This window comes from Cebidichthys violaceus, unplaced genomic scaffold (genome assembly GCF_023349555.1).
Source record: "Cebidichthys violaceus isolate CVI_PGR_0920_01 unplaced genomic scaffold, fCebVio1.0.p SCAF_8, whole genome shotgun sequence".
In the NCBI taxonomy this organism is placed as follows: domain Eukaryota; kingdom Metazoa; phylum Chordata; class Actinopteri; order Perciformes; family Stichaeidae; genus Cebidichthys; species Cebidichthys violaceus.
Genome location: NW_027176964.1, coordinates 11,005,913 through 11,032,969, shown reverse-complemented (window position 1 = coordinate 11,032,969; position 27,057 = coordinate 11,005,913). Strand labels below are relative to the sequence as shown.

General features: G+C 38.8%; 1 protein-coding gene across 2 annotated transcripts in view; it reads left to right on the top strand.

Moving 5' to 3' along the window:
• The window catches only part of LOC137892620 (dual specificity calcium/calmodulin-dependent 3',5'-cyclic nucleotide phosphodiesterase 1C-like), an 88,985-nt gene extending 64,311 nt beyond the window's left edge, over positions 1–24,674 (top strand). For both annotated transcript variants that reach the window (XM_068737900.1, XM_068737901.1), the window contains exons 4-18: positions 1,912–2,025; positions 3,527–3,709; positions 5,405–5,471; positions 5,682–5,798; positions 6,350–6,490; positions 8,908–9,008; positions 9,685–9,813; positions 10,301–10,402; positions 14,608–14,728; positions 15,904–15,985; positions 17,409–17,529; positions 19,087–19,256; positions 19,898–20,146; positions 20,672–20,734; positions 21,183–24,674. In XM_068737900.1, the coding sequence (XP_068594001.1) occupies positions 1,912–2,025; positions 3,527–3,709; positions 5,405–5,471; positions 5,682–5,798; positions 6,350–6,490; positions 8,908–9,008; positions 9,685–9,813; positions 10,301–10,402; positions 14,608–14,728; positions 15,904–15,985; positions 17,409–17,529; positions 19,087–19,256; positions 19,898–20,146; positions 20,672–20,734; positions 21,183–21,199 (1,777 nt within the window). In that variant the 3' untranslated portion in view covers positions 21,200–24,674. The remainder of the gene's footprint in view (positions 1–1,911; positions 2,026–3,526; positions 3,710–5,404; positions 5,472–5,681; positions 5,799–6,349; positions 6,491–8,907; positions 9,009–9,684; positions 9,814–10,300; positions 10,403–14,607; positions 14,729–15,903; positions 15,986–17,408; positions 17,530–19,086; positions 19,257–19,897; positions 20,147–20,671; positions 20,735–21,182) is intronic.
• Positions 24,675–27,057: the final 2,383 nt, after the last annotated feature.

Here is a 27,057-nt window from a genome sequence, read left to right as displayed (position 1 = left end):
TGGGAAACTCTAGCGACATGGCTCTAGGGATGGCAATGTCGGTCTGTTGGTTGGTTTGTCACTTTGGTCCGACTGAAATATCTCAACAAATATCAGGTGGCTTGCCATGGACGTTTGTGTAGACATTCATTGTTCTCAGACAATGTGTTCATATGATGTTTGTGATCCTCTGCAGGCTTATGTTTTTGATTCAGAGTAAAATGTCTGGATAACGTGATAGATTGCCATGAAATTGTAGGAAACAGTCATTTCTGCATGAATATATAAGTAATGACTTAAGTTCTTTTGCAAAGGTGGAATTGAGGAAATACAAAGAATATTTTCAACATTTCCCACCTGATATTATCGCACAGTAGACTATGTCAGGGGTTTCCATTGAAGCTCTGCAGATAGATATAGAGATGGATTGCCTGCTACCTCTACTTCATTTGACATTCAAAATAAAGTCTGCTGAGTGTTGAAAATGATCTGATAATGTGCAGAGAGTGTTTCACTACTATACACACAATATAACAGGCCCCAACCACAACTTTGGCCATAACAAAAGGATAACTGGAGCCATACTACATTCATGAATATTTAGATTGAGTCTTTTTTTCCAACCTTCTTCACAGAAACATTTTGCAGCGTTTAGTTGGTGAAAATTGCTGCCAGGCAATGTAATCAATGAGAGCATCTGAAACCTCCTACTCTCTCCACCCTTCCACTTAATAATTCAACAACAAGCATAGCCTCTGTGGGCATTCACTGTGAAAGAGAGCGCATGACCTCCAACACAGCAGCAGGTGGTATACTGCAAGAGGTTGCAGTGTGCAGAAATTGATGTTAAGTTGCTTTGCTCTTCGGTGTCTATTTTTAGTGGGTTTTTGCCTCGACAATATTTGGAATTACATTTCACACATTGATCTATAGTCAAAAGGAAATTAGCGTTAATATATAACACAGAGAAGATCTGATTGATCTGTCAGTTACACTTTTTCAATGTTGCAAATTTTCTTTTCCAGGTAAACCAACCCACATTATACATTTTGCATGCAGGAAAGGTTCCTCATTATACTTCTATGTATCATGTATGGCTGTAATCAGTTAACTGTACGTACAACACTTTATAAAGTTAACTGGTATATGTGGTGATTATCAGTTAAAGTATTTTTTGCAAACATTGAAACTGTCACGCACAAAATCAGCAATTGCTTGCACATCTCTGCCACCATGAAAGCTATATTAACTTTCTAAAGCACTTTACTGTCTTCATGAATTACTATTCTCACGGTTACAATAATATAATTTGAATCAGTCAAGGGCAGAAAAAGTGTCACTGATCCAGTTATGCAATCTAATAAAACGGAATCGATGTTTTGAAAAGCCACGTAGCAGAACTGCAATATTAAAGCTATTTTGATTTTAAATAGCCGTTACATGCAAATGAGCCCAAGCAGAGTGTGCAGACATGTTGGTTATCATAGCAGCCAGAATGATTGATACCAGAGCTCTGGAGCCAGCTGACACATGTGGCCATTACAACTGTGTTTGACAATTCAGAATTTCTCTTATGACAAAGTTATACTTATGCCAATCAAGACAGTAGATGAAGCCAGATACATTAAATATCAGAGCTTAAAAGGACTGGAAGGAGAACAGAGTATGAAAACAAAGTGTAAATATGTCCCACCCTAACACAACTTTCTGGTCCATAGGGAGTCATTTTATTTTTATATATTTATTTTCTCTATTTACATGTTTTTATTTTAGACCAAGATGTTTATTTACACAGAAGAAAACTAAAATGCTGCCCAGTACACCACTAACTCAGACCAGATTAATCCAATATCAGTTGCAATTAATTTATCACATTGAGATGGCAGGGAAGTAATCCCATTTGTTAAATGACTTGTTGAATCTCTGTTTTAGATTACGATGTCTGGTGAAGCAACTGGAGAGAGGAGAGGCTTCCCTCACTGATCTCAAGAAGAACCTAGAGTATGCAGCGTCGGTGCTAGAATCTGTTTATATTGAGGAGACGAGGTAAGTAAACAATAGCTTTCTACACTGGAACAAGTATTGACATGTTCATTTATGAAGAACAATAGTGCAGCACTGACAAAAACAGAATACAGAATTACACACCATCATGACGAATATTACACTAAATGTATAACTTAATGTGTAACAGGCATATTGCAAACTGTACCTTAACTCATTTACTGAGGTACTGTACTTACTTACTACTACATTTCAGAGGGAAATTTTTTACTTTTTACTCCACTACATTTATCTAATAGGTATAGTTACTACTAACTTTTCAGACAGAGGATGCATTGTTACCGCTGCCAAGGAGATTCCATTTTTGGTTCAGTTTGTTTCTTTTACTACTGGCCTGGTTTCCATGAAACGTGGTGGTAGGGTGTTGCATTATTTCAGAATAACTCAGTGTGCCCCTCTAGTTATAGATTACACTACCCAAAAGCATATGACCAGCTATAATATTTCAGTAAAAGTGCATTTTAATGCATCAATAATCCATTAATGCATCAATAATAATGATTCAAGGTCACTCTCAGTGCACGGACCTCCGCCAAGGCTAAATGCCCTATCTCGCAAACCTAATGAAAGTTATGTATTCATGCCGTGATTCGCATCTGCTTCAAAATGCATGAGGATTCTTTATTGACCCATGCTACAAACATCTACAAGATTTCATGAAAATTAGGCCAGTAGTTTTTCCGTAATCCTGCGGACAAACAAACAAACCGAACCAAAAACATAACTTCCTTGGAAGAATAATAACATATCACTGATTTAATTCTGCGCTTTTACTTAAGTAGCTGTTGAATGCGATACTTCTAAATGTAATGGAGTATTTATTATATTTTTATTGCTATTTGAACAACTTAAATACTTCTTCCACTGCCAAATATGAGGCTTATGGTCATGGAAAAGTCATGGATCGATTGTTGTAAAGATATGGTTAAGGTTAGGGAACATACAAGGACAATGTATGTCAATAGCGTAGTGCAGGTCCAGAATCTGAGATATGACCAGGCTTATGGAATTATGTAAGCCTCTCGTCATCTAGATCCCAGCAGATTAGGGCCAGCGATGGCAGGACCACTCCAAGATGAAGGATGATGAACTATCCAGTGCAGAGTCCATGTAGCACCATGATTATCAGTGTGATGTGAATGCTTTCTCTATGCCATAAGAACATGTATTTAGTTCAGAGGGTGGAGACCAACAGGCTTTGCTCTTGATCCCCTGTACATGTCAACACAACAGGGTAGCTGTGGAGAATTATGTCACACAATTGGATTTGAATACTCCCCATCATGGTGTTTCAAAAGGCCTGGGATGTTTTAACGTTACATAACAGGTGATATTATTTGATGGACAGCTCTGGGATTTTGAGTTTGCTGCAATAAAGGCTAGATATTTTAGTAAAGCCTTTCGTCTCTCTGCATCTGTCTTTGCTTCTTTTCTATTTGTTTCTGTCTCTTACCTTTCATCCCTCCTTTCTCCCTTCTTTCAGGCGTTTGGTGGACACAGAGGATGAACTCAGTGACATCCAGTCGGAGTCGGTGCCCTCAGAGGTGAGGGATTGGCTAGCCTCAACCTTCACCCGCCAGATGGGCCTGATGCTGCGTCGCAATGAAGAGAAACCTCGCTTCCGCAGCATCGTCCACGCCGTCCAGGCTGGCATATTTGTTGAGAGGTAACGTGTTTGTGATGCACAAGCACTCAGTAGTCATCAATGTTGAATAACTAATATGGATTGTCACCTTTATCTTTTCCCAACTGAAGTCTCAAATCTATCATTGTTCAAGAGTAGCCCAGACCGACTTAAAGCAGTTCTATCAACATCTTTAGTTCGGCCTTGAATAATGAAAAGACAACCATGGTGTTCTTACACAGTGAATTTTCTGCACAAACACTTTTTATTACTGACATTTTGCAGAGCATTGCTGAAGTGAATATTTTTTAGTTTTGGACTGTTGGTTGAACAAGATTAATGAAATGATACTGTACTTGTGATAGACATTTGTCACAGTTTTCTGGTGTTTTATAGACCAAACGATTAATCCATTAATAGATGAAATAATATAATAGTAATAAGTAATCACTTATTAAATCAATTAGTAGTTACAGCCCTATTATAGTGCACTATATTTACTCTTTGCCATTTCATATGAGTGTCCTGATTGAGTGAAATGTATCCACTACGCAATGTCCACAATACAACCATGTACACTTCTTTCTGCTAACAATCACTCAATGCAATGTATAGATGCCAAAATTGTACATCACCATCAATGATTCATAAGTGTCTGAAATCTCAATTTACTCTTCACTCCAGAGTAAATTTATTGACTGATCTATACTATGCAGTAAATAGATTCTATAGGCAGAAGAGAATACTATAAGGGAACAAGGGAGGACTTTGGAGTACAGGGAATTGTCCAGGTTAGAATATTGTTGATTGTTAATGTGGAGCATATTTCTCAACTCTCTCTGAACTCTCTATTTGTACTTTACTGAATGAAAACTAGTGGCAGCCGAGAAGCTGGAGAAGACGATTCAAAACTCTAAACCACTACAAGTGGGTCTGAAAACTGGTTTGTTCTTTTAACATTTCAATTGGAAATGTGTTTGTATTCTCTGAACAGTCACTCTCTCACCTGAGTCACCCATCACAGCCTTGGCAAGCCCCGCTGAACACAATCATTCAGAGACTTGCGAACAGCTCCCTCTCCAAGGCTGTGCTTTGTCACACACAAACATGCAACATACATTTGTTCAAATCAGTAAGCCTCAAACATGTAAGCTATAATCTTTCTTAATCTGTTGTTACAGAGGGCCGTCTGTTTTCAGACATTTACAATGAAGAAAGATTGGAAAAGGGAGGATGAAAATGAAAAGCTGGAACAGTGATGAAGCATGAGGTGTCCACCATTTTAAATTTGAAAAAATGTCCTGTTCTGACAAAATGGCCAGCTTTATATTAAGTTGCATTCATGGAGGTTATTGTAAGTCTTAAGTAGGGGCATATTTTGTTGTATTCCACTGTTTTTTTTGGATGTACACACAATGTACACCAACTTTGCTGTCTTCCAGCTGCCTCTAATTATTCCACTAATCTCATGGAGAATTATACATCTTGTATCACAATATGAGATTAAATTCATCTATATTCTATCCTTCACATTCGACAAAGTCTTAAGCCATTGCCATGTGAAAAAAAAAATATTTTCTCAACTTAACCTTTTCAGCACAGTTTCATACCAAATTGTGTTGATTTGAGGGTTTATAGTTTGTCTTGGTGGGGAACCTTCCAGGCCGTGGTTTGGTAACCTTTGGTGTTTACACTCAGCGGTGCGCTTCATTTGATGTTTTTATCTCGTTCAAACAGGATGTACCGTCGTACCTCCAATATGGTGGGACTCAGCTACCCCCCTTCTGTCATATCTGTGCTTAAGGTATTAACACGTGCACACACATCCAAGCAGAAGCTCACAGATATGAAATAACAACTTTGTACACTTGTGCCAAAATCAAGACTACATACCCTGAGCTATTTACAAGAATTAGATTTGCACCACCACACATCTTAACTCTTTTTTCTGAAAAGATGAATACATTATTTGAGGGGAAACATGTCATTATTTGAATTTTTCTTCCCCTCACAGCATGTTGACAAGTGGTCATTTGACGTGTTCGCTCTGAATGAGGCCAGCGGGGATCACGCACTTAAATTCATATTCTACGAGTTGCTCACAAGATACGACCTCATTAGCCGTTTCAAGGTAAAGCCTCAAGATTATATACGTATATACTGTATATGCACTGTACTGCTGGTCATTGGTCAACATATAAATATTCAGTATAGATCACAATAACCTTCACAATTCCCCTTCACAATGCCTGATTTTGATGGAAGTCAGCTCACTCACTTCTGTGTCTCCTAAGTGTTAGATCGTGATGTGTCTCAACAATGACTGAATTATAAAGGGGGATGGACATACAGTACTTTATCTCATCTGACACTGGTGGAGCTGATTTTCCACAGCGTCTTACAGCTGAGGACACTTCACTTTAAGTGACAGCATCTTAGAGTAAATGACATGGGCAATGAAGCTGACATGAATATGTAATCGTAGTCTGCAGTAGCCTAAATGATTCACGATCCATGATTTTATGACATCAATTTCAGATGCTGCAGGGACTGTGCGTGTTGCAAAATTGTATGCACTCATCATTTAAATCGCTCAATAGCTTTAAGAAGTGTCTTACTGTCTGCAGTCGTTTTTTTTTAAAGCTGGCAGTCATTTGTCGTTGCTGTTTTGTCTGCCGTCAGATCCCGATCTCTGCGGTGGTGTCGTTCGTGGAGGCCCTAGAAGTGGGATACAGCAAACATAAAAACCCCTACCACAACCTGATGCACGCTGCTGATGTCACACAGACTGTACACTACTTACTACTCAAGACTGGCATGGTGGTGAGTAGGATTTGACTGTACAATTACACGTTAGACACCTACATAACACAGTTGAACATACAAGCGTTGCTTTAGTTCCTAGTAGGAAAGCTTTGTCTATATAATCATATTATCCACATGAGATTCAGAACATCTCTGTCAGCTGCCGTATGCCAGCCTTATTGTAGCTTTGTCTGACATGTCATCTTCTAGATATGGCTTCTTTTTTTTATTGGAGGATCCATTCTTTCCGTAAACAAGACAAGACATCCCTGTCTTGCTCAGGGCAGGTCTGAGAACATCAACCCACATATCTAAGATCATCTGTCAAAATGGGACACTTATTAAGGATCTTTGTCTCAACATTTGAAGTTTATTTGTTGTGTTGCCCAGACGTCGCTTCATATTTCATGTTCCTTTTGTTCTTTTTTCATCTGGTGACCTATATTTCACTGCTTCCCACTGGAGTGACTTTAGGGCATTTCTGATGCTGCATTCATTCCAAAAAAAAAAAATCCTTAGCCTCGCTAAAGCCGAGTTCAAAGTCCCCAACCAGCCAACCAGCTGGCCGCCCCCGCTTCCAGTGTTTTTATTTAATCACCGTAATAAGGTGGCTGCGACAGCTGTCGACATGGTGTGTTTCTTTGGGCACTGCCTTGCAGAGTAAACCACATTACTGCTAGAACCACGGGCTCCTGGGAGAGCAGGAGAACAGCATCTATCATTTTGCAGGCCCTCCAGACTCCATTAAATCAACAATCAACAGGTCATTCATAAAGCCGGCCCCATGAGGAAAAATACTGAGGGATGGTTCAGCCATCTTGCCCCACCCACCTCCCTATCCCCACCCCCCTGTTCTTAATGACTCTCCCATCCGCACTGTTGATTCGTCACACATATCGACTGGGCGTCCTGAGCTAAATCCCCACTCTGTGTACGTGAGTGCACAAAGATGCATACACATCAGAGGAAAATACCCAGTCACAGGTGTGTGGATGCTGCAAACACTCACAGGTTAAATATAAACGCCTATAAATAAAAAGCACACACATGCAGGAACAGTCCATATAATTCACATCCGTTTGACCATTCACATGCTCACATAATGAAACTCAATTTTCACTATTACTGTTTTTGTTTTTTTCTGGCAGTTAAAGGAATAGTTTGACATTTTGGAAAATACACTTATTTACTTTCCTGCCGAGAATTAAATGAGGAGATCAATACCTCAAGTAGGACTGCAGTGTTGATTTCACGAACGCAAATGATGAAGATGAAATTAGTTACCAAAAATAGAGGTGGCTAAATTGGAATTTCAAAATACGAACTATAACGAAATAACAAAATTACATAGAATGATATTCATCTGCTTTCAGTAAGTTTGTTCCTGACATTTATTATAATTAAATAATTAGTTTTCGTCAACAAAAAATTTACCAAAAATAAACAGGATGAGGTTGCCTAAATATGACAACAAGCATGGACTTTTGAGCTCAGGACTAGGACTTGAACTACATTTAAAAAAGCGGACAAAACGCTAGTCTGTACAGTAAATACAAAGCTACTAAGTTACCAGCAGCCGGTAAGCTGAGCTTAGTTTAGCATGAAGAGTGGGAACGGGGGGACAGCTAGCCAGCTCTGTCTGAAGGTGACAATATCAGTATACCAGCACCTCTGAAGCTCACAAATTACCCACATTATGTCACATTTGTTTGTGTCACAATCACTCTCGGTTGAGCAATAGGAGTTGCTGTTACTTTCACAACATTCTCGTTTTAATTTGAACTAAAAAAACTTAAAACTTAATGGGTATCCTCACCTTGTCATGTCAAGTACATTTTTATTATAGCTCAATATTACAAAGCATACTTCAAAGGGCTAAAAACAGCAACGAGCAACATTAGCAAAACACACGAAAAACGTACTGTGAGGTAATGTTTTAGTTTATATTTGGTAACAGGGACAAACCAGACTGAGACCCTGTCTGGAAGGGAAAAGAGGAAGGAGTATTAAAATATGATTCTCAATAGAGCTTGTCTTATTTAAAGCTTCCGTTTTTGCTTTTCTGACCTTTCCTCTCTCTTCTCCTCCCAATTTGTTTCCTTTTATCCCTGACGGTAATGTATTCCTCATGCCAAATACTTCTCTTTGCGTCTTTTATATCACTTTTTTCCTCTTCATCTTTCTGTCAATATGTACTATTCTCTGCATTTGCCTTTTTTTCCATTCACTGGCGTCTCATCTCTCTTCCCTAATTTCTGTCCCTTCTTTCCTCTTCTGTTCATTACTTACCTTCTCTCCTGTCAATGTCGCTGTCTTTTCCATCTCGTTGCTTACCCCCGTCTCTCTTCCATATACTTCTCTTAATATTCCCCTCCTCCTCATTATGTTCACTTCACCCCCCCCCGCCTCTTCTTCTCCTCCTTTTTTGCCTGCAGCATTGGTTGACTGAGCTTGAGATCTTTGCCATGATCTTTGCGGCAGCGGTGCACGACTACGAGCACACGGGGACCACAAACAACTTCCACATTCAGACAAGGTAATGGATCATACAATCATAAATGCATGGCTCTGACTCGGCCGATCAATGTTTTCATTTGCAGCGAGGGAGCTTTACAATCACACTGAGATCGCCTGCAGTGCAGTAATAACAGGACGGGAGTCCAAATGAACTCCAAACTCTTTGCCTTTGAGAACTTGAGTTTGAGAGAACACATTGTAACACAACCTTGTTTTAATTACAATTAAAGTTACTCATTTTGTTAATATACTACTTCATAAGTTCTCAAATGTATCCTTATTTTCACACTGAAAGTCAATTCCTACAATAGTCCAGATTCCTTTAATTCACAAAATTAAACTTTGAAAACTTCATGTAAATAATAATAATAACGTTTCTATACATGATACATTTCAGAGAGAGAAACAATCAGAACAAATCAGTTTAATCCTTTTTGTATTGTGTACAACCTGTATCTCTTTGACATTGAGAATGTTGCTTCATAAATATTATTGCTACAGTGGAGCTAGTACATAATCCATTTTTTGTTCTTTGTTTAATTTTGTCCCTCAAGAGTCTTCCATACAGTGGATCGCCTCCTAAGTCAGGGACACACAATTTAATTAAAAAGACAAAGCCACATCCAGGGATCAATTATTTCTCTTTTTCCAATGTAGACCTATAGAACGATTACTCTTTGGTTTCTCTTTGACAGGTCAGACACAGCTATCCTTTACAATGACCGCTCAGTGTTGGAGAGTCACCATGTGAGCGCAGCCTACCGCCTGCTGCAGGAAGACGATGAGATGAACATCCTCTACAACCTCTCCAAGGATGACTGGAGGTCAGTGAGACAGATATTTAGACAGACAATAAGAGGAAGAGAGAGAGAGAGAGAGAGAGAGAAAGAGAGAGAGAGAGAGAGAGATGTTTGTAGTTAGAGACAGATAGAGAGGCAGATATGAGGAAACCAGGCAGGCCAAGCAGAGCAGTTTCACAATGCACATGTTCAAAGCCAAAAATGAACTTATCTCTTATTTTTCAAGATTAACAAATGTGCTCAGTGGAGCGAAAATCAGAAAAGCTGGATTACCTTCAAGGTCCAACAACTTTGTGCTAAATGGAACTGTTATGTGTGATAATACAGACAGCTGAAATCCGATTTCTCACAGCATAAGCTGGAAATTGTCAGGGAAGATATTATAAGTAGCTCTCGAAAAATGTGTTGTCATTTCATTTTAGCAACTTCAGAAATAAGTCAGCTTTATTACCTGTGAGTTTGACAGTACATGGCTCATTTTCATATTTTCCTCTCCTTTGTTTTCCTCCAGAGAGCTACGGGCTCTGGTGGTGGAGATGGTGCTGGCCACAGATATGTCCTGCCACTTCCAGCAAGTTAAAACCATGAAGAACTTCCTACAACAACCTGAGGGGTCAGTTGACATTTCCTTCATTACTGTTTACACTCCTCGTCCTTGTCCTGGCAATATACATCCTCATTGACCTTCCCATCAACCACTGTGTACTGTACTCACCTCCAGCTGTTTACAACCCAATTAGCTCTGCCCTGAGGGTGCACTCAAACATTCACAACACAACAAGCATTCATGTTCGCATCAGCTGGACTGGGATGATATCTGTTGTTCAGGTGTTGTTTACCCCAAATAAAAAATAGAAATGGAATGAGGATCTTGTGGTCAAAAAGTACCAAACATCATGCATTATACAGTGCAAGTGTATAGCAAGTTATCGCCCTCTCAGGCACAAACGACAGGCTAGTTTGTGTGTTTGTGCTGGAAGTCTGCAGCAGAGTTATGGTGCAGTCACACCATGGTGAAATGTATTTGCACACAACAGTGAAAAACAGCCGGCGGCAGATATATTGCTGGCAGGTTTGCTGGCACACGGTGGGCTGCTACTTGATAAGATGACCAGATAGAAAACATTAGCCGCCCACAAACTGTGTAATAGTGTCTTTACCAGCACTAATGTTCTGCTGCTTGTATTTTGCTATACAAGCATATAACACCCATTTTTATATTATCAGAAACTTAATGTCGTGAATTCAAACAAAGCAGGTGATTGCTGGTGATGCAATAAAACTACTTGGTTAGATTTTCAGAAAATATTGTGGTTTGGGTTAAAGTAAGTACACAAGTTACATAACAAAAGCACAGATAAAGTCAATGTGGATTTTTGGTTTCATAAGTGAGATAAACAGCAGTTTCCCAGGTGAAAATCTTGGGTTTGTTTGTCCCATTCATCGCCTCTGACCGCCAAATGGACTTTGTCCCTCGTCACCTAACTTTGCTACCGTCTGAATTATTACGGTCACTAGAGGTCTGCATCATATCGTTCTTGTATTCGTATCGGTGATCAACTATGTCAATAGATGATCACAGCATTAAATACTATTAGGTGTAACAGGCCCCGTCCAACCCAAATTTATGAGTCTGATAACCGCTGATTACACCCATTCAATCGGCTGATAACATTGGAAGCAGGTGCATATAAACATAAAAAAGCAGCCATAAATATGTCCTTACCACTTGCAGTCATTAGCAATTACTGAGTGTTGGCCAATATATTTCAGTTAATTTGAAATGTCCTCTGCACGGTAAAATAAGTTTCCCTTTGATGTACATTTTTTTAAGCATTTCTCAAGAACATTTGTATATCCACTTTTTCCAGTACAAGTAAAGAAGAAGTAGCCTACTGACATCTTCCTCTCTGTCTCTGTTTCTTACCAATTATTTTGGAATTCAGCAAATTGAAGTTCAGCCATGTTGAAGACAAACCCTGGTGTATCGCAACAGGAAGTAAATATGTTTCAAATTAATGCATTTTTGTTTGCTGCGATCGAGGTCACCAGACTGCAGCCAGAACTTCCTAATCACACATTTTGAGCACAGCCCCCTCTACGGTGACCGATAACCGGGACTGCTCTACATGCATGCACAGAACTGTCGTTTGCAAACAGAAATAAAAAACAGCTCTCAAGCAAACTCTCATATGACGTGATGAGTCATCACTTCTGATGGAGCTGCAATGCTGACGAGAGAAGGAACTCGTTGACCTTCGGGGTATTCTTTTTACTCACAATTAGAAAAAAACTGCTCAAAAAGCAATGCTATGGAGATAAATAGCTTCCTGAGAACATATTTAGGATTCAACAGTATTGTGCTTTCTATACTTGCGAATATATATCAAATTTAAAAGAGTGCTGACTGGAAAGCAATCATAATGCTACAGTAGAAGGTACACACACACACATGCATGCAGATAAATGAGCTTGCAGTCTGCAGGAAGCTGTAATGCTGAATAGACTCTAATGTGAAGTAATTCAAACCAGTCTGCTCCAGGGCTGCTTCGGGTGCACTTTAAGACTCAATCTGCCACAAATGGAATGAAGGGAAATTTGAGCCAGTCTTTCTCACCTCTATTTAACCTTGTGCTGTGACGTGTGTGTGTGTGTGTGTGTGTGTGTGTGTGTGTGTGTGTGTGTGTGTGTATGTGTGTGTGTGTGTGTGTGTGTGTGTGTGTGTGTGTTTTCATTTGTGGGCCTATTTTCCATATTGGATTGTGTCTGTTCATTCATGCATCAGTCCATTAAACATGATATTTTGATATGGTTATCAAGTGATATCTCAGACATGGCCGATGTCTGATGAGGTGAGACGATGCTTCTTCACACCAGTTCCAGTGTAGAAAATCGATTTGCCTAATGGAGGCAGTTTTTTCTATTTTTGTTACTCTTTTTGGATGGAGGTGCTTCTCTGTTTTTAGGTAGCTGTGCATATGTGTTTTATGCACTTGCTGATAGACATCTATGTATATTTCAGCTTGTTTAATGAGCATTTGTAGAGAAATATTTTAGCATTGTCTTGCAGGTGCCTCTATTAGATCAATGCCATCCCACGTTTTACTGTTGGGAAACCCCTTCTATTGTCTTGGAGGCTGTCCTGGCCAACATCAGCAGGCAGTTGGCTGACAAAGAGAGGGTCACCAGCTTGATTAAGCTCACCTGGCTCTTCCAGGCTATACAAGCTGGTCCACATGCTCATCGCCTCTCTCCTTTCCTACAGCTGACATCCAATGATGTTGCTGATCTGCACACCCCACTGTTTGTTTTGTGTTAACTGTTATTTAATATATTGTGTTGGACTCCCGTCCTTGTCACATTCGCTGAGCCAGTTTGTGACATTGTCAACAAATCCCATGAAGAGACCAACAGTGAATTGATCCCAGTGATACAATAATGAGCATTGTACAGCTTCATTGTTACCCAAAAGCTATTAAAACTAATCAGTGAGCCGCAGTGTTGTTCTGGTTTCTTTAACACCATGAACACAAACATAGAAGTTCATTTTGAGTTAATCCCACACTCACTGCCCTGCTGTTGGAAAAACTCACTACAAAATGCGCATTAATCCGACACTCCTGACTTCAATGAAACGGTATATTTTTGAGCTATTTATAAAGAACTCTTTTTGCGCGAGTCACATAACACATGTGTGTGCGCTGGTTTGTTTTGTGTGTTTGAGAGATTTGTGACATTCGCCTGAAGCGTTGCTGTAAACATTTCGAAAGGACTTGACTTGTTTAACTTCCTAACACTAGCTCTAAGCTGCTTATAATACATAATTAAAAACACTTATATTGAGATTATTTTAAAAATGAAAATACAATCTTTTATTTCCTAATTTTCAATCACCACAAATGATGAATTAAACGAAGAAAAAGTTAATTGATATTTTAGCTCGTTGGCTATAGGCCTACTAGAAATGGACTTAAGTGAGATGAACCACGTGAAAACTTTATCTTATTAGATAAAACAGATGTTGACAAACTGCACAATTTGCAAATGAAAATAGGTAATAAATTGCAATATATCGCAATTGATTTGCAATACTCAGCATTTCGCAAAATTGCAATAATATTGTATTGTGACTTTGATGACTTTGTGACTAGCGTATTGTGGGGCCTCTGGTGATTCCCACTCCTAGAGGTCAAACAGTATCAGGAGACAGACTAACATATTATGGGTTTTGGACTATTTGTGGGATTTGTTGACAATGTCACCAGCTTTATCCTCAAAGTGTAAATGCTCCTACACCTATAGACACCTGAACCCTTCTGCAGTCAGCTATTTTACATGTTTGAGGGTTCTTACATCTTTTTTTCACCTGCAACTAGGCAACATGTTGAGCATGATCTACTGGATTATCTGTTTTTTTCACATTTTATTGTGCTGTTCTTGCTCAGACGGTCCATTTTTGTGGACAGATTGCTGTAGAAACATTTGCAGCTGTGCCACATTTCTTTCCCATTTTTCTATTTTATGATTGACCCTACTGTTTTCAGGGACTCTCGCCTTTGAAAATATTCTTCCATGTTTGGTATTTTTCAATAACCGTGTTGCAGATTTGTCTAGAATATGTGTTTGTCCTCATGATGTAGTTTTTGCCAGGACAATGGCTAAGCAAGGGTTCGGCATACAGGTGTATTTAACCTAAAATCCCTTGTCAATGTTGATCTTATATCTTATTATGGTGAATGGTAAAATATTATTGCTCATTAAAACTGTTTGGCTGTACCTGTAATGATTTCAGTTCTTACAATTATTTATCTTTTGCAGCATTGACAAGCCCAAAGCCCTGTCCCTGCTGCTGCACACAGCAGACATCAGCCACCCAGCCAAAAGTTGGGACCTCCACCACCGCTGGACCACCTCCCTACTGGAGGAGTTCTTCAGACAGGTGAGTGGGTGCAAATGGCCAGGTCTCGGAGTAGTGCATGCTGGTCCAGTATATATGTAGAGAGGCACACTTCTAGGGCCCTTGAACGAAAAATCTAAATGAAATGCAGACATGAATAATAATAACTATACATTATTAATGTTGTTGACAAAACAATCCACTTAGTAGCTGCTCTTCAGCTTCGGGTCGTATTATATGATCTTCCTCAGCAGGTGGAGTTCGCCCACTTACTACTATTATTACTACTTTTTGACTTTTTGACAATTTTGGCTCAAAAGTTTAGATGAAAAGTTCATTCTTGACCTTCAAATTACACCCGTTCTCTTCCTGTGATGTGAATATGCGCTGGTGTTTGGGAGGAAGTATTCTCCTAAGATTTCTCAGAATTGCTGAAAGATGAAATTTAAATGATTAATCTTTTCTCAGAGAAATACACTCAAATTGATTTTAGCCGCTTCATTAGTGTTGGTGTTTAGGATTGTACTGGCTGCAACAAAAGCCATTTATTTTTTTAATCTAGTCCAATGTGTGTTAGGTTTCATCACACCTATAATAAAACAATGATGATACAAGTGAATGATTGTTTCAATATGGTGTTTTACGTTAGTGAGATATGCAGTCATATTCACAAGTTTGATGGCATTGCAGACATTCTGCTCCATTTTTATAATTGATGCCCCTGACAAAGCGCCATGGCAGATTAAAATGTAGAACATTACCTCTTTGATAAAACAATGCAATTGGCTCTGAACAATAGACAGTGGATTTGTTAATGTCAACAAGAAGGACAGTCGTAGTGCCTCATTGCTTTCATCCCCTCCATTATTAACCCGCATTGTTCTCACTATCCAAGCTATTGTTATTGTGGTTGCTTTCACAAGGCCTTTATCTCTAAAAATATGAATCGCCAATAAAAAGCCCCTCTAAAGAACATTGCCTCTTGACTCTACATCTCGTCTTTTAGCGACAAATCAGAGGAGAAAATGAAACACATTTTGTGGCACAAAGCACTTGTTGTGATAGGGGCCAGACAAATCCAAAGCCTGTTGATAGAAGTGTGAGCATATGGTGTATGGTGGCAGTGTGTACGAGTGTCTGTGTCTGGAGGGTGGGCTACATTTTTATAGAAACCAAAGAATGAGAACAATTTACTGAGGAAGCTGCTGTATTTCCAGGGGGACAAAGAATCAGAGCTTGGCCTGCCATTCTCTCCACTCTGCGACCGAAAGTCCACAATGGTGGCCCAGTCCCAAATCGGTGAGTTCAAACACACCACCAGCATAATAGTGTGTCTGTATGGCTACACAAGTTTTGCTCAAGCATGAGTTTATTTTTCTTTGTAAATAATTTATTTATCATTAGATTAAATGTTGTGCTTCCCATGATAATTAATGGTAGTATAACAGAGAACAGTTTCCTTGATAGATACCTTACTTCATTATTATTATTATTAATAATGTCTCTTTTCTTCAAAGACCTCAAAGCTCTGTCCTTTACCACCTTATTTTTTTTATTGATTGAGTCTTCTTAGGAAACAAACAAGCACTGGACGTTCACCCTGGAGGCCGCTGTCTGTGTCTTGTGTGAAACCAAGTCAACGTTGCCTTATTTTGCCTTACTTACTCACTGCTACGTAATTTACGATCTAAAGTTCCGGTTCAGTTACGTAACAAACACACTTAACTTAACCCAAACCACGATCTTATCCTATGCCTAACCAAGAACTTCTGTTGCCTAAACCTAAACAAGTAGTTTTGTTGCATAAGTAAACCTAAAAACTAAGTAAACCTACATTCAAGGTTTATTTCGAAAAGAGACTGTGTGCATGTCATGACCGGAAACTGTATGTTTCCTTTGAAGCATGCATGTAACGAACAGAAAGTGAGATGTCCAAAACTGACCCTAGAGTGGTACTTAGGGCTTCATAGTTAGAAGCGTAGGACCACTGACCTAGCAGTGGTTTTGGACGAGTTGGGAGAGAGAATATGTTGCTTGTGTAAAGCCCCATTATCTTCCACAAGAAGATAAGTCCGCCTGTATGTTGGCTGGAAGGCTGAATCCAGGGAACGAGTCTGCAAATTACTCACTGGTCGCTTGGAAATGTTAAAGCAAATCTTGAAGGTTTTATCCTTCTTTGATACTGACAGGCTCCCGTTTAGGCTGCATTTTTGCACAAAGCCAGGACTATGCATTCTGTCCCTCATCTCTTACATCAAAATAGCATTCGGGAGACATGTCTTTGTAGCCATAGGAGGAAAAATGATAGCGACAAATAAACGTTTCAATGTGAATGTAGGCATGTGAGTATTGTTTTAAGAGACTGAGACAATTTGAACCTATCCTATAATAGCTGTGAGCGCACAGTAGTAATTGAAGTCGATGAAGATGAACGTTTTATCAGCTCAGAGCTTCTTCCATCTGCATTTTGGCAGCTGGACAATCTAATGACATTGTTAACACCTATGGACTTCATTTTATTTGTATCTAAGATAATAATCTTAGATAATTGATTTTACAACATACTGGAAATACATTTCAATCTCCATTTCATAAATTGCAGCATTACCGTGATTGTTCTGGGCTTCTTTTTGTCCACGTATGCATTAAATAATTCAAACACTAAGATAAAGAATGTGAATATGTATAAACAGATGACTCTATGTTCTGAATTTGTCACCAGGGTTCATTGACTTCATTGTGGTGCCCACCTTCACTGTGCTGACAGACATGATGGAACGTATCGTCAAACCGCTCATCGACGAGGCCTCCCATGCAGGTTTTGCTGGCTTCAGACGCTCAAGGTGAGCTGCAGCACTTACTCTGAGAAATAATTTGGAAATGAAAACTTGGGATTCTTCTATGCTGCTCACTAGCAGGACTGAGCAGATGGACGTGGGTGAATGTATGTAAATCTGAGTACATTTGAATCAACCAGCCTGCCTAAACAAGAATGGAAAATCTACCGTTTTCTACCGTTCACCTCTCATACCTGTCGGAGTAACTGCTCGCTCAATGACGTGATTAAACCCCGACAGCTCCCCTGCAATAAGAGCATATCTAATGGAGGAGAACAGCAGATGAGTCTCCCATAAGTAATCCATTTCTGTGCGTGGAAATGTCTCCACCTTTCATCGGGCAGAGCCACACACCTTGAAATTGATATTTTAGAGATGCTAAACTCGTTGTCCCTGATCGAGAGTGGGCCTCAGTGCTGGATCAGCATACACAATGACCTTTTGAGATACAAAGCACAGTGGTTGTGTCTCCACTGGCTTACTTAATTGGCTGAGTACTTTTCCTCCAGCCACATACTAAATCACATATATGCAAGGCTTTGAAACCATCCAGATATGAACGTACATTCCACCTGTTCTTGGGTTACTAATAATTAAACTATCCAGACAAAGATTACTTTAAAAAAGGAGTCTTTTATTTGTTTATTAAAATGAGCTTATTGGGAAAATACAGCCCTACTTTGGGAGTCTGGTTCTGCATCTTCTGTTGCACCTGCGCATCAATATCAGCCTCCCTGCTCCCCTCAACAGCAGTCATTAGCATCACTCAGTGGGCCTCCAGTCGAAGTTAACCGAGTGGAAATCTCAGATAGTGTTGCCACTTGTGCAGTCTCCTTGTCTTCGTACACACCTGGGTGCTGATGGGTTTTCTTGGACTGTTTCTTCCCAGCATTTAGAGCAGCTTTCAATCATCTGTAACTAGGTCTGCTCTCTCTGTCTTCCTCTGATTATCTACCCATCTTTCTCTCTTCTTCTCTCAATGTGCCTCTGGCTGTGAAAGCTCTTGTTTTTTAAACGCTTTCTAGGGATGGCAATGTCAGTCTGTCGGTTTTATTGGTCCACCACACTAAAATGTATCATCTATGTGCCCTAGCTGATATATTGGAATTGTTATCTCTAAATTTTAGTTTTGCACTTCCATACATTTGTGGCATCCACAAGAGACATTTTTGAAAAAGAATAGTTTAGAATTGAAGCAGCAGAGGGTGAGATATGTTGACTTTTAGTCCCAAGTATGGATCAAGCTTAATTAACCCTTGATTCCACATTTCCCATAATGCAACTTGACAGCATCTTTCATCAGACCCCTGCCTCTTAAATGCCCACTTCTTTAAGTTCAGTTTGAAAGCTTAGAAACTTTGTAAAGCTCCCTCCGGAACAACACAAACATTATTAAACTGTTTCCACACAGACTGAGTAGCATTCTTAATGACAGACAAACTGAACTTTAGCTCAATAAGCACCAATGTGTCAGTATAGCCACACAGAGCTGCTATCATGGCTGTAGGCTCTTACTCTTGATTAACTTTTAACGCTCTTCATCCTACGCATTTTTCTGTCCAGTCTGAACAGTCTCAGCTCAGATGAGTCCAAGAGGCACAGTGTGAAGAGCTCTGACAGCAGCTCGTCAGGACAAAGCTCTCTGTTGATGGTGGACCTGAAGAACTTCAAGGCGTTGTGGAATGAAGAAGTGTACCAGAATAGAGAGAGGTGGAAAGCTCAGGCTGCTAAAGGTACAGTTTACCCATACAACCAAATATAATATACAGGTAAATGGAGGTGATTTGGGGACATTCATATTGCTTGTAGTGATGATCAGTTTTCAGCTCTACACACCTTATTTAATTTAATTATTTTGGTTTTCCAGTCAGCATCTTTACAGTTTGGTTCACTCTCAGTGCTCAAATCAGCACCATTTTATAAAAAAAAACCAAAAAAGCTCTCGTATTCCACAGTCCACTACCGGCTCAGCACCAGACAGCAGACAGACACAGTTAGCTGGTGAACATAGTGGAGCATTTAGCAAATTTAGCAAACACAAACAGTAACCAGAAACACAACTCTGAATGAATGCTTATGTTGCTCCGTAACTGCTGGATGTGTAAATAGGCAGCTGTTTGCTAGCTAGTTTACTATGTCAACATAAAGGTGATAAATGTGTTTTCAGCTTGTTTCTGCTGCCCCCAAGTAGCCAAAATCTTATTTGATACAGGTTTAAGTTAATATTCATAGAGAGGTTTTATCAAACGGTCCGAAACGGTCAACTGAGCTCCCTCAACGTTTACTGGCTTTAAGTAAGAATAAAGCTGCGATGAATTAATACACACAGACACTCAAGTATGCTAACCTGCCTCCACACTCCATGTGACCTCAGAGGCGGAGGAGAGAGCTAAAAGGGAAGCAGAGGAGCAAGCCCAACAGGAAGAGGCGATGGAGCCCCAGGAGGTCCACACAGAACCAGAACAGCCTGAACCAAAGGAGGACCAACTGGAGGGGGAGGAGGTGGAGGAGGTGGAGGAGCTTGAGTCGGCGGAGGTCAGACCACCAGATGGTAACATGGGGGAAACAGAGCAGGGAGCGCAGCCTGGGAGCGCCACGCACAAGAATCCTCCACTGCAGAACGGTACGTCCTGCAAACTGTGAAGTCCCACAGCGGGAGGTGGCATAAGGCAATTTACATACAGTACATTGACATGCATACCTAAGTGATCATCAAAGCTGCAGGGAATGTTTCTATCATTCATTTTCATTATCAGCGACACGGTTTGGATTTGTTCATCTCCCAACTTGTGCTACCCATTCACTCTCTTTTAAAGCAGATAAATAATTCTGAGATGCTACACCAAGTATAATAAAACGCTGACCCCGAAAGGTCCCAGTAATTGTTTTGTCAATGAGAAGTATTTTCTATTGTTTTGAATCATTGCAGGAATAACTCAACTAGAATTGAAAACAGTCCTGTGGGTTTGAACTATGTTTGGCTGCACAGCATGGGTTTGTGAGATAGAACATGTTTTTACAAACTTCACAAAGGAGAGAGAATGCTTTGAGGATATTTTTTCATTTTCTTGTTTGAATAGAGTGCATGTCTGTCACCACTAAATGTGCATCAGTGTGAAAAATTAACAAGACTACTCTGACTTTTCAGGAGAGTTGTCTGAAGGAACTGTATCTCCAGAGGGTGAAGAAAACAAGAACAAAGGAGACAACGGTGAGTTTATTCCTGCAGTCCACGACTATTGACAAAAGAAATAAATTGAAGTGTCTACACTGAGTTGCCAGTTTATCAGGTACACCAAGCTAAAACAAAAGTAGTCGAATACAGTATTCCTGCAATACATCCCATCTTCATGAAGGTTATACAGTACATTGTTTGTGTACTAACATGAAGACCTAAAGCTCTTGCAGTGTTTAAACGTTCATTCAAGACAGTTTTCACCTGTAATTGAACAATATTTTGAAGAAGTTGTTGACAGCTTATTAATCGTGTGAAACTTTGACCCAGACTTTTTTGTCACTTGATCAGAAGTTTTAACAACAATTATAATCCATGAGAATTGGTCATGCTCCAGGGAGAGTTCCCTTTAATAGATGATTAGTTTGTGGATTTATCATCTCGCTGAAATTATTAATAGTCCTTGTTTGTTTTCCCAAAGCAGAGGTGGCGATGGAATAAGCGAGCTGCGGAGAATCACGGCCTCACTGTCACTGACCTGAACCTGCTTTTACTTGTATGGAGGACTCCCGCTCACGCCAGAGGAAAAGCCATTAGTTGGACTGTGTCGCCCTCTACAGGACACCAAGAAACTGACACCGTCACTTCCTTTTTTGTCTCTATGATTAACTGTTTTTACTTTTACCAATGTTTATGCTCCCAGGCTATTGTATGCAGAGCTTGCGGCTCAACCCACGTGCATTATTCCTACCTTCCTGCTTCCTGATGAATACAATACAGAAGAATATGTAATGACCTTGTGATGGGAGAGGGACGAAGAGGAGCCTTTGAAAGACACTGAAAATGTTGCTTTTCTAATTTTAGGTTGCCAATCGTTTACTTTGCTCTAATTGTGTGCTTAAGTCAGACCACAGACATGTAGCCATTCTATTCAAGTCCCACTTTTCACTGCTGTATTATGCTTCTATGTCGACACTCAAGACAAGTTTGTTTAGAGACAAGGTTTTGCATCACAGTAATTTATATTGGACCTAACTGAAGAATACATTGTGGGAAATGCAGAGTAGATGTACATCAAGAGGGACGTATATAGCCACTGCACAGTATGTACAGGATACAAGTATGTGTACAGTTCAATGGGGTTAAATTGACAGGTTTACAGCACTAATATTTTACTATAAAGTAGTCCTTAAACACATCTCTGTGTAGAACATTTAACTTTTCCCTGTGCTGCAGGAGCTCTGGTTGGGAGTCTCTTATGTTTGCTGAGGCAACTACAAGAAACCAGTCGTGGCTCATATTTTTCCCCTCAACATGTTTACTTTCTTAGTGCTTTCCTCAGACATTGTGCAATTCAAATGCATTTGTGTTCCTTGCAGCCAGGTTTGTGTTGTTTTTGTGTGTTTCTGTCCTCTTCACTGTATATATTGAAAGTTTGTATGTGTATGGAAATGAGGAGTAGAAATCCTACAATTCCACAATCCATCAACAGATTTTTTTCTTTTTGGGTATAATGTAAGATAGTGTAGTGAGAAATGTCCAAAAATTAGAATGCAACTTTTGCATCTCAAACATATCACACATTCAAGTTTTTGTAACATGTAAAATGTTTTTCTTTACATTTCTTTTTGTAACAATCTTATTTGTTTTGCATTTGTTGTGTCCTATATGAATCATGCACTAGATGTGTCTAATATCCTCACACTGTATGTCATTTCTTCGTCAAAAGACTTGTTCTTGATGCCTTCTTATATCTATTTAAGCTGTAGCAAAAATGTCAAGATTGTCGCTGAATTAGAGAAAAAGCTCACATATGTATTTTATTTTGCGGTACAGTTATGTTACAGCAGCTTCGCCTATGAGGTTGTTGGTGTAATGTTTTAATCGTGTTTACAGTGAGCTCGTACACTTATTAGCCATTTGAATCCATCATGCTTCTGTGATGCATCCGAGGCTATGAGTCCAAACTGTATCTGCTTCTTGTCTGTATGCCGGGTTTTTAAGGCTTGTAATGTTGCGTATAGGAGATGCAAATAATGCTTACTGTGCATATGTAACATATTGAACCTCTGCAACGCTGGTTCAGCTTTTACTATACACTTAATATGTGTAATTGAAAGAAAATAAGCATTTTGGCAGTATTCACATAATAATGGATATTTTGTCCATAAAATTTAACACTTTTATTTGGTTTTTCCTTATGTTTTACATTCTTTTGGTATGTAAATCTCAACATTTATTGTGCCAATATCAGGTTCTTGGCATATTATTTTAAAGTATACTGTACATATGTGTACTGGTACATATACTAAAACATAAAATATATATGGGGTTCAAAGAGGGTGAATAATCCAGCATCTAAACATTTATATAAAACTGTAGGAATGATTTTATAGCCTCTTTGTTTTAATACACACGACTCATTTTTATATTATGACAGGAAGATAATATATAAAGCAGTTTATCACGTAATGTAACCACATGCATCTTTCTACTTAAAATACAGTCAGTGGTTAGCAAGACAGCTGGCTGAATGTGTGCCTATATATGTGTACTTTCCATTTCACACCTTTCAACTGTAGGAAAACTAATTATGTGATGTCATTTGAATTTGTGCTGATCCAGGTACAGTCAAACAAAACATTCATATCTTCCTACAGTTATTCACACTGAAGAGTCTTCTGTAAAGACTCTAATTTTAGACACTGTTGAAGTTTGATATCGCAGAAGTGTAGTAATTAAGTGGTAGATTTTTTTGCTCGTTTTCATTTAGAAAAATCTGTTTTATTGCTGTGTAGCTTTTTTCTGTTTTAGTGTACTGTTCACTGGATTGTCCAAAAGTCTTCAACATGTAATGGCATTTTTATTTTGTCATTTTGTCTCTCCTCTCTGGTTCATTTGTTCCTGTGTGTGTCTGTTCGATATGTTGTAGTCCACCAGCTCTGAAGTCAGAAGACAATTGAAGTTGCTCAAAACTGCAAATTCAAAGTGTAACAATTATATAAAGATTAGATTTATTAATAGAACAAATACAAAACTCATTGTGTACCCAAAATCGCCTGCCTGATACTTGGTAAAGCAGAATATATTTTCTGTACCAAGGTACCAACACATGTACAGTCTTGTAGTTTGCTCTATCTTTCACTTGCTACTGTGTTAGCCTATACTGTATGGATATTTAAAAATAATTTATACCAACCATAATCAAAAACATAGCTGTATTTATGACATGCTCAGACTTCTAAACATGGTGTTTTGTAATTGTTACTACAGAAGAGATTAATTGTTTGTTTAATGCTTTGTTTCCTTGTTTAGTGTGAATCACTCGGATCTCAAACTGTTCTAGTGACCGAGGTTAGATGGATGTAAAGTGTGTGTGTGAGAAACTGCCGAAAAATACTTAATGTGCATTTCTGATCTCCTCACTGTGACTTGCTCTATCGATGAGAGTGTGATGAGACGAGTGTGTGTGTGTGCGTGTGCGTGTGTGTGTGTGTGTGTAAGAGAGAGAAATAAACAAAAAGTGATACAGTGGACTGTTTAAAACTGGTAAACAGTTCTCAAATCATCATCGTTATCAAAAAATAAATACATTTCAGCATTTTTTTTCCACTTTAAAGATCAAATTCCCATTTGTTTTATATACCACATAAGGCTGATACCAATATCTTTATATATATATATATATATATATATATATATATATATATATATATATATATATATATATAGTGAGAGAGAGAGAGAGAGAGAGAGAGAGAGTATAAAAGTCAAATTATAAACAAATGAAAACCGCCTTAGGTTTAACCTCCACTACATCCATGAAAAGACAGACGGACTAAGAGAGACTGTATGTGCGTGCGAGTGTGTGCATGCATGTGTGTGTCACTGTACCAATGCCGGCCAGGCGGCCGTGTGTGCCACCATGCTCTGTGACTGCACAGCCGTATCAATAAATCTGGACTCAAAGGGCTCAGATCATGTCTGCCTGTCTTCATTTCTACACCACCACAGTATTATATGACATATTTAAAAGGGACCCTTCAAATATTTTCAAGGTTGTATTTTAGGAGGTGCACAATTACTTCGATAACTCAATCAATTGTGTATAAAATGTCTGAATATAGTTAAGTATAGCATCACAATTTTTCAAGCTTTAATTGTATCCTGTTTTTTTAATTGCTGTAATCGTTCCTCCTGTTCATACTGACCTACCTACGAGAAACACATAGAGATCTCATCATAATGGGCTTAGCTGTGTTTTCATTCACATACTTTTAATGCACATTTTGAAGTATGACAACAGAAAAACTGTATGGAAATGGCAAGATTCAGATATCAAAATTGATAAATTGTGAAACTATCCTTTAAAAGAAAAAAATCAATGTCTGAATAGACTATATTGTTAAAAACCTGCTATTGTTGGCTAAGCCCCTCACAATTTCTTACCTGACGCTTCTGTCCTGGTCGTTAGTGCCAACTTGAAACACCCGAGTCTAACCAACTCAGATTCTCATCAGGTGTTTCAAGTTGGCACTGATGACCAGGACAGAAGCGTCAATGAACACGTTGGTTTTGTTGTGGCTCAAGACCCTTTTGTGGTGTTATCAAAATGTATTCCAATCTTTAAAAAATACTCTGTTTCCAGTAAAAGTCTTGCATTCAAAGTCTTGCTTTAGTAAAAGTAAAAAAGTTTTAGCATGAACATATTCTTAAAGAACCAAAAGTGAACGCTCTCCTGATGTAGAATGTTCCATTTCAAAATCAATGTATAATATTACTGGATTATTATTATTATGGTAAATGCTTGAAGGTGTTCATCACTTTAATGTTGCAGCTGGTTTCATTATAATTACTTTATTTAGTGCTGGATAACTTAACCTATAATAATATTTCACAAGTTTTTAGTTGATTTATATTTAGTATTAATAGTCAGATTCTGCAAAGTTGCTACAGCTGTGAAATGAATAGTGAAGTAAAAAATACAATATTTCCCTCCCCAAAAATATGAAGCATAAAATTTAAGTTTTCAAGTAAAGTACAAGTATCTCAACATTGTATTAAAGTACAGTACTTAAGTAACTATACTTAGTTACATTCCACCACTGGGTGTTACTCATAACACTAACGGTGGCTCAGTTCCACTGAGAGTGACAGTGAGCCAGCATGCACAATACAGGAACCTGAAATCAAAGCAGCTAAATGGAACTCAGCCATTAATGACACCTGTGCTTTTCCTGCTGTGTCAGGTCAGTCTGCCATGAGAACTGCTTATTTCCACCTTCATGTACACTCTACACTACAGACAGCTGATGCACTCATCCCGCTTTTTTTGCAGTTTTGATTTATGCCTCAGTAATTTTACTTTTATGTAATTATTTTTTATTAAAGGTATTGTAGGGGAGGCAGGGGGACGTTGTATAATTTGACTACTACTTGGAATGCACTAGTCATCTTTTGATATTAACATTTATATTAGGGGTAGGAATCTTCACTCGCCTAACGATTTGATTTGATCATGAGTCACCATCGATACTAATGCAGAACGATTCTCGATGCATCTTAATTTTTTTTCTTACTGAATTCCCTCTTTATTTAAAAAGTCTTTAAAAAAACAGCTTTGGTACACATTTACTTCCTGTCTGCTTATTTCAGTCACATCCACTGCAACAGAAAATAAACTGGGACACATTTGGAATGTTTATGTTTCCAACTGTGAAACAATTGATGGCGGGGCCCACACATTTCCATGAATGTTGCTCAGTGTTGCATGAAGCAAAAAAAAAGTTTTACGGTAATTCCACGGTTTGGAAGAGAGGGAGGAGAGAGTGGAGAAACTAGCACGACAAATAATAACAGCAAAACAAAGTCAAGACTCACACTGAGCTGAAATGAAACCAAACTCCCAAATATGTTCTGTCACTGCATCGATGCAGAATCGTCCACATCCACATCGCAATACATCATAGAATCTAGAAATTGTCAGACCACTAATGTATATGTGCACTAATTAATAACACAATTGATCTTTTTTCTCTAATAAAGACAACTATTGTATTTAGAATTCAGAGATTGTAACAGAGGTTGGGGTAAATGTAACACTGAACAAATAAGTCCCACTGTGTTTATGAACAAAAGCAATTCAATACACCCTTTTAAAATGGAATTTAAATTTGGTGAAATACGTTCAATTTCTAACAGGAAGTATGTCAACGCAGACAACAAAGGTGATTTTATTGAGCCATGTGTCTCGGGGGCAATTGATCTTGCAGCCATGATAAAATCTCCTATGATAGCCAGCACCTATATTACCATTGATTGTTCATGTCATGTCAAACCAATAAACAACAGATAAATAA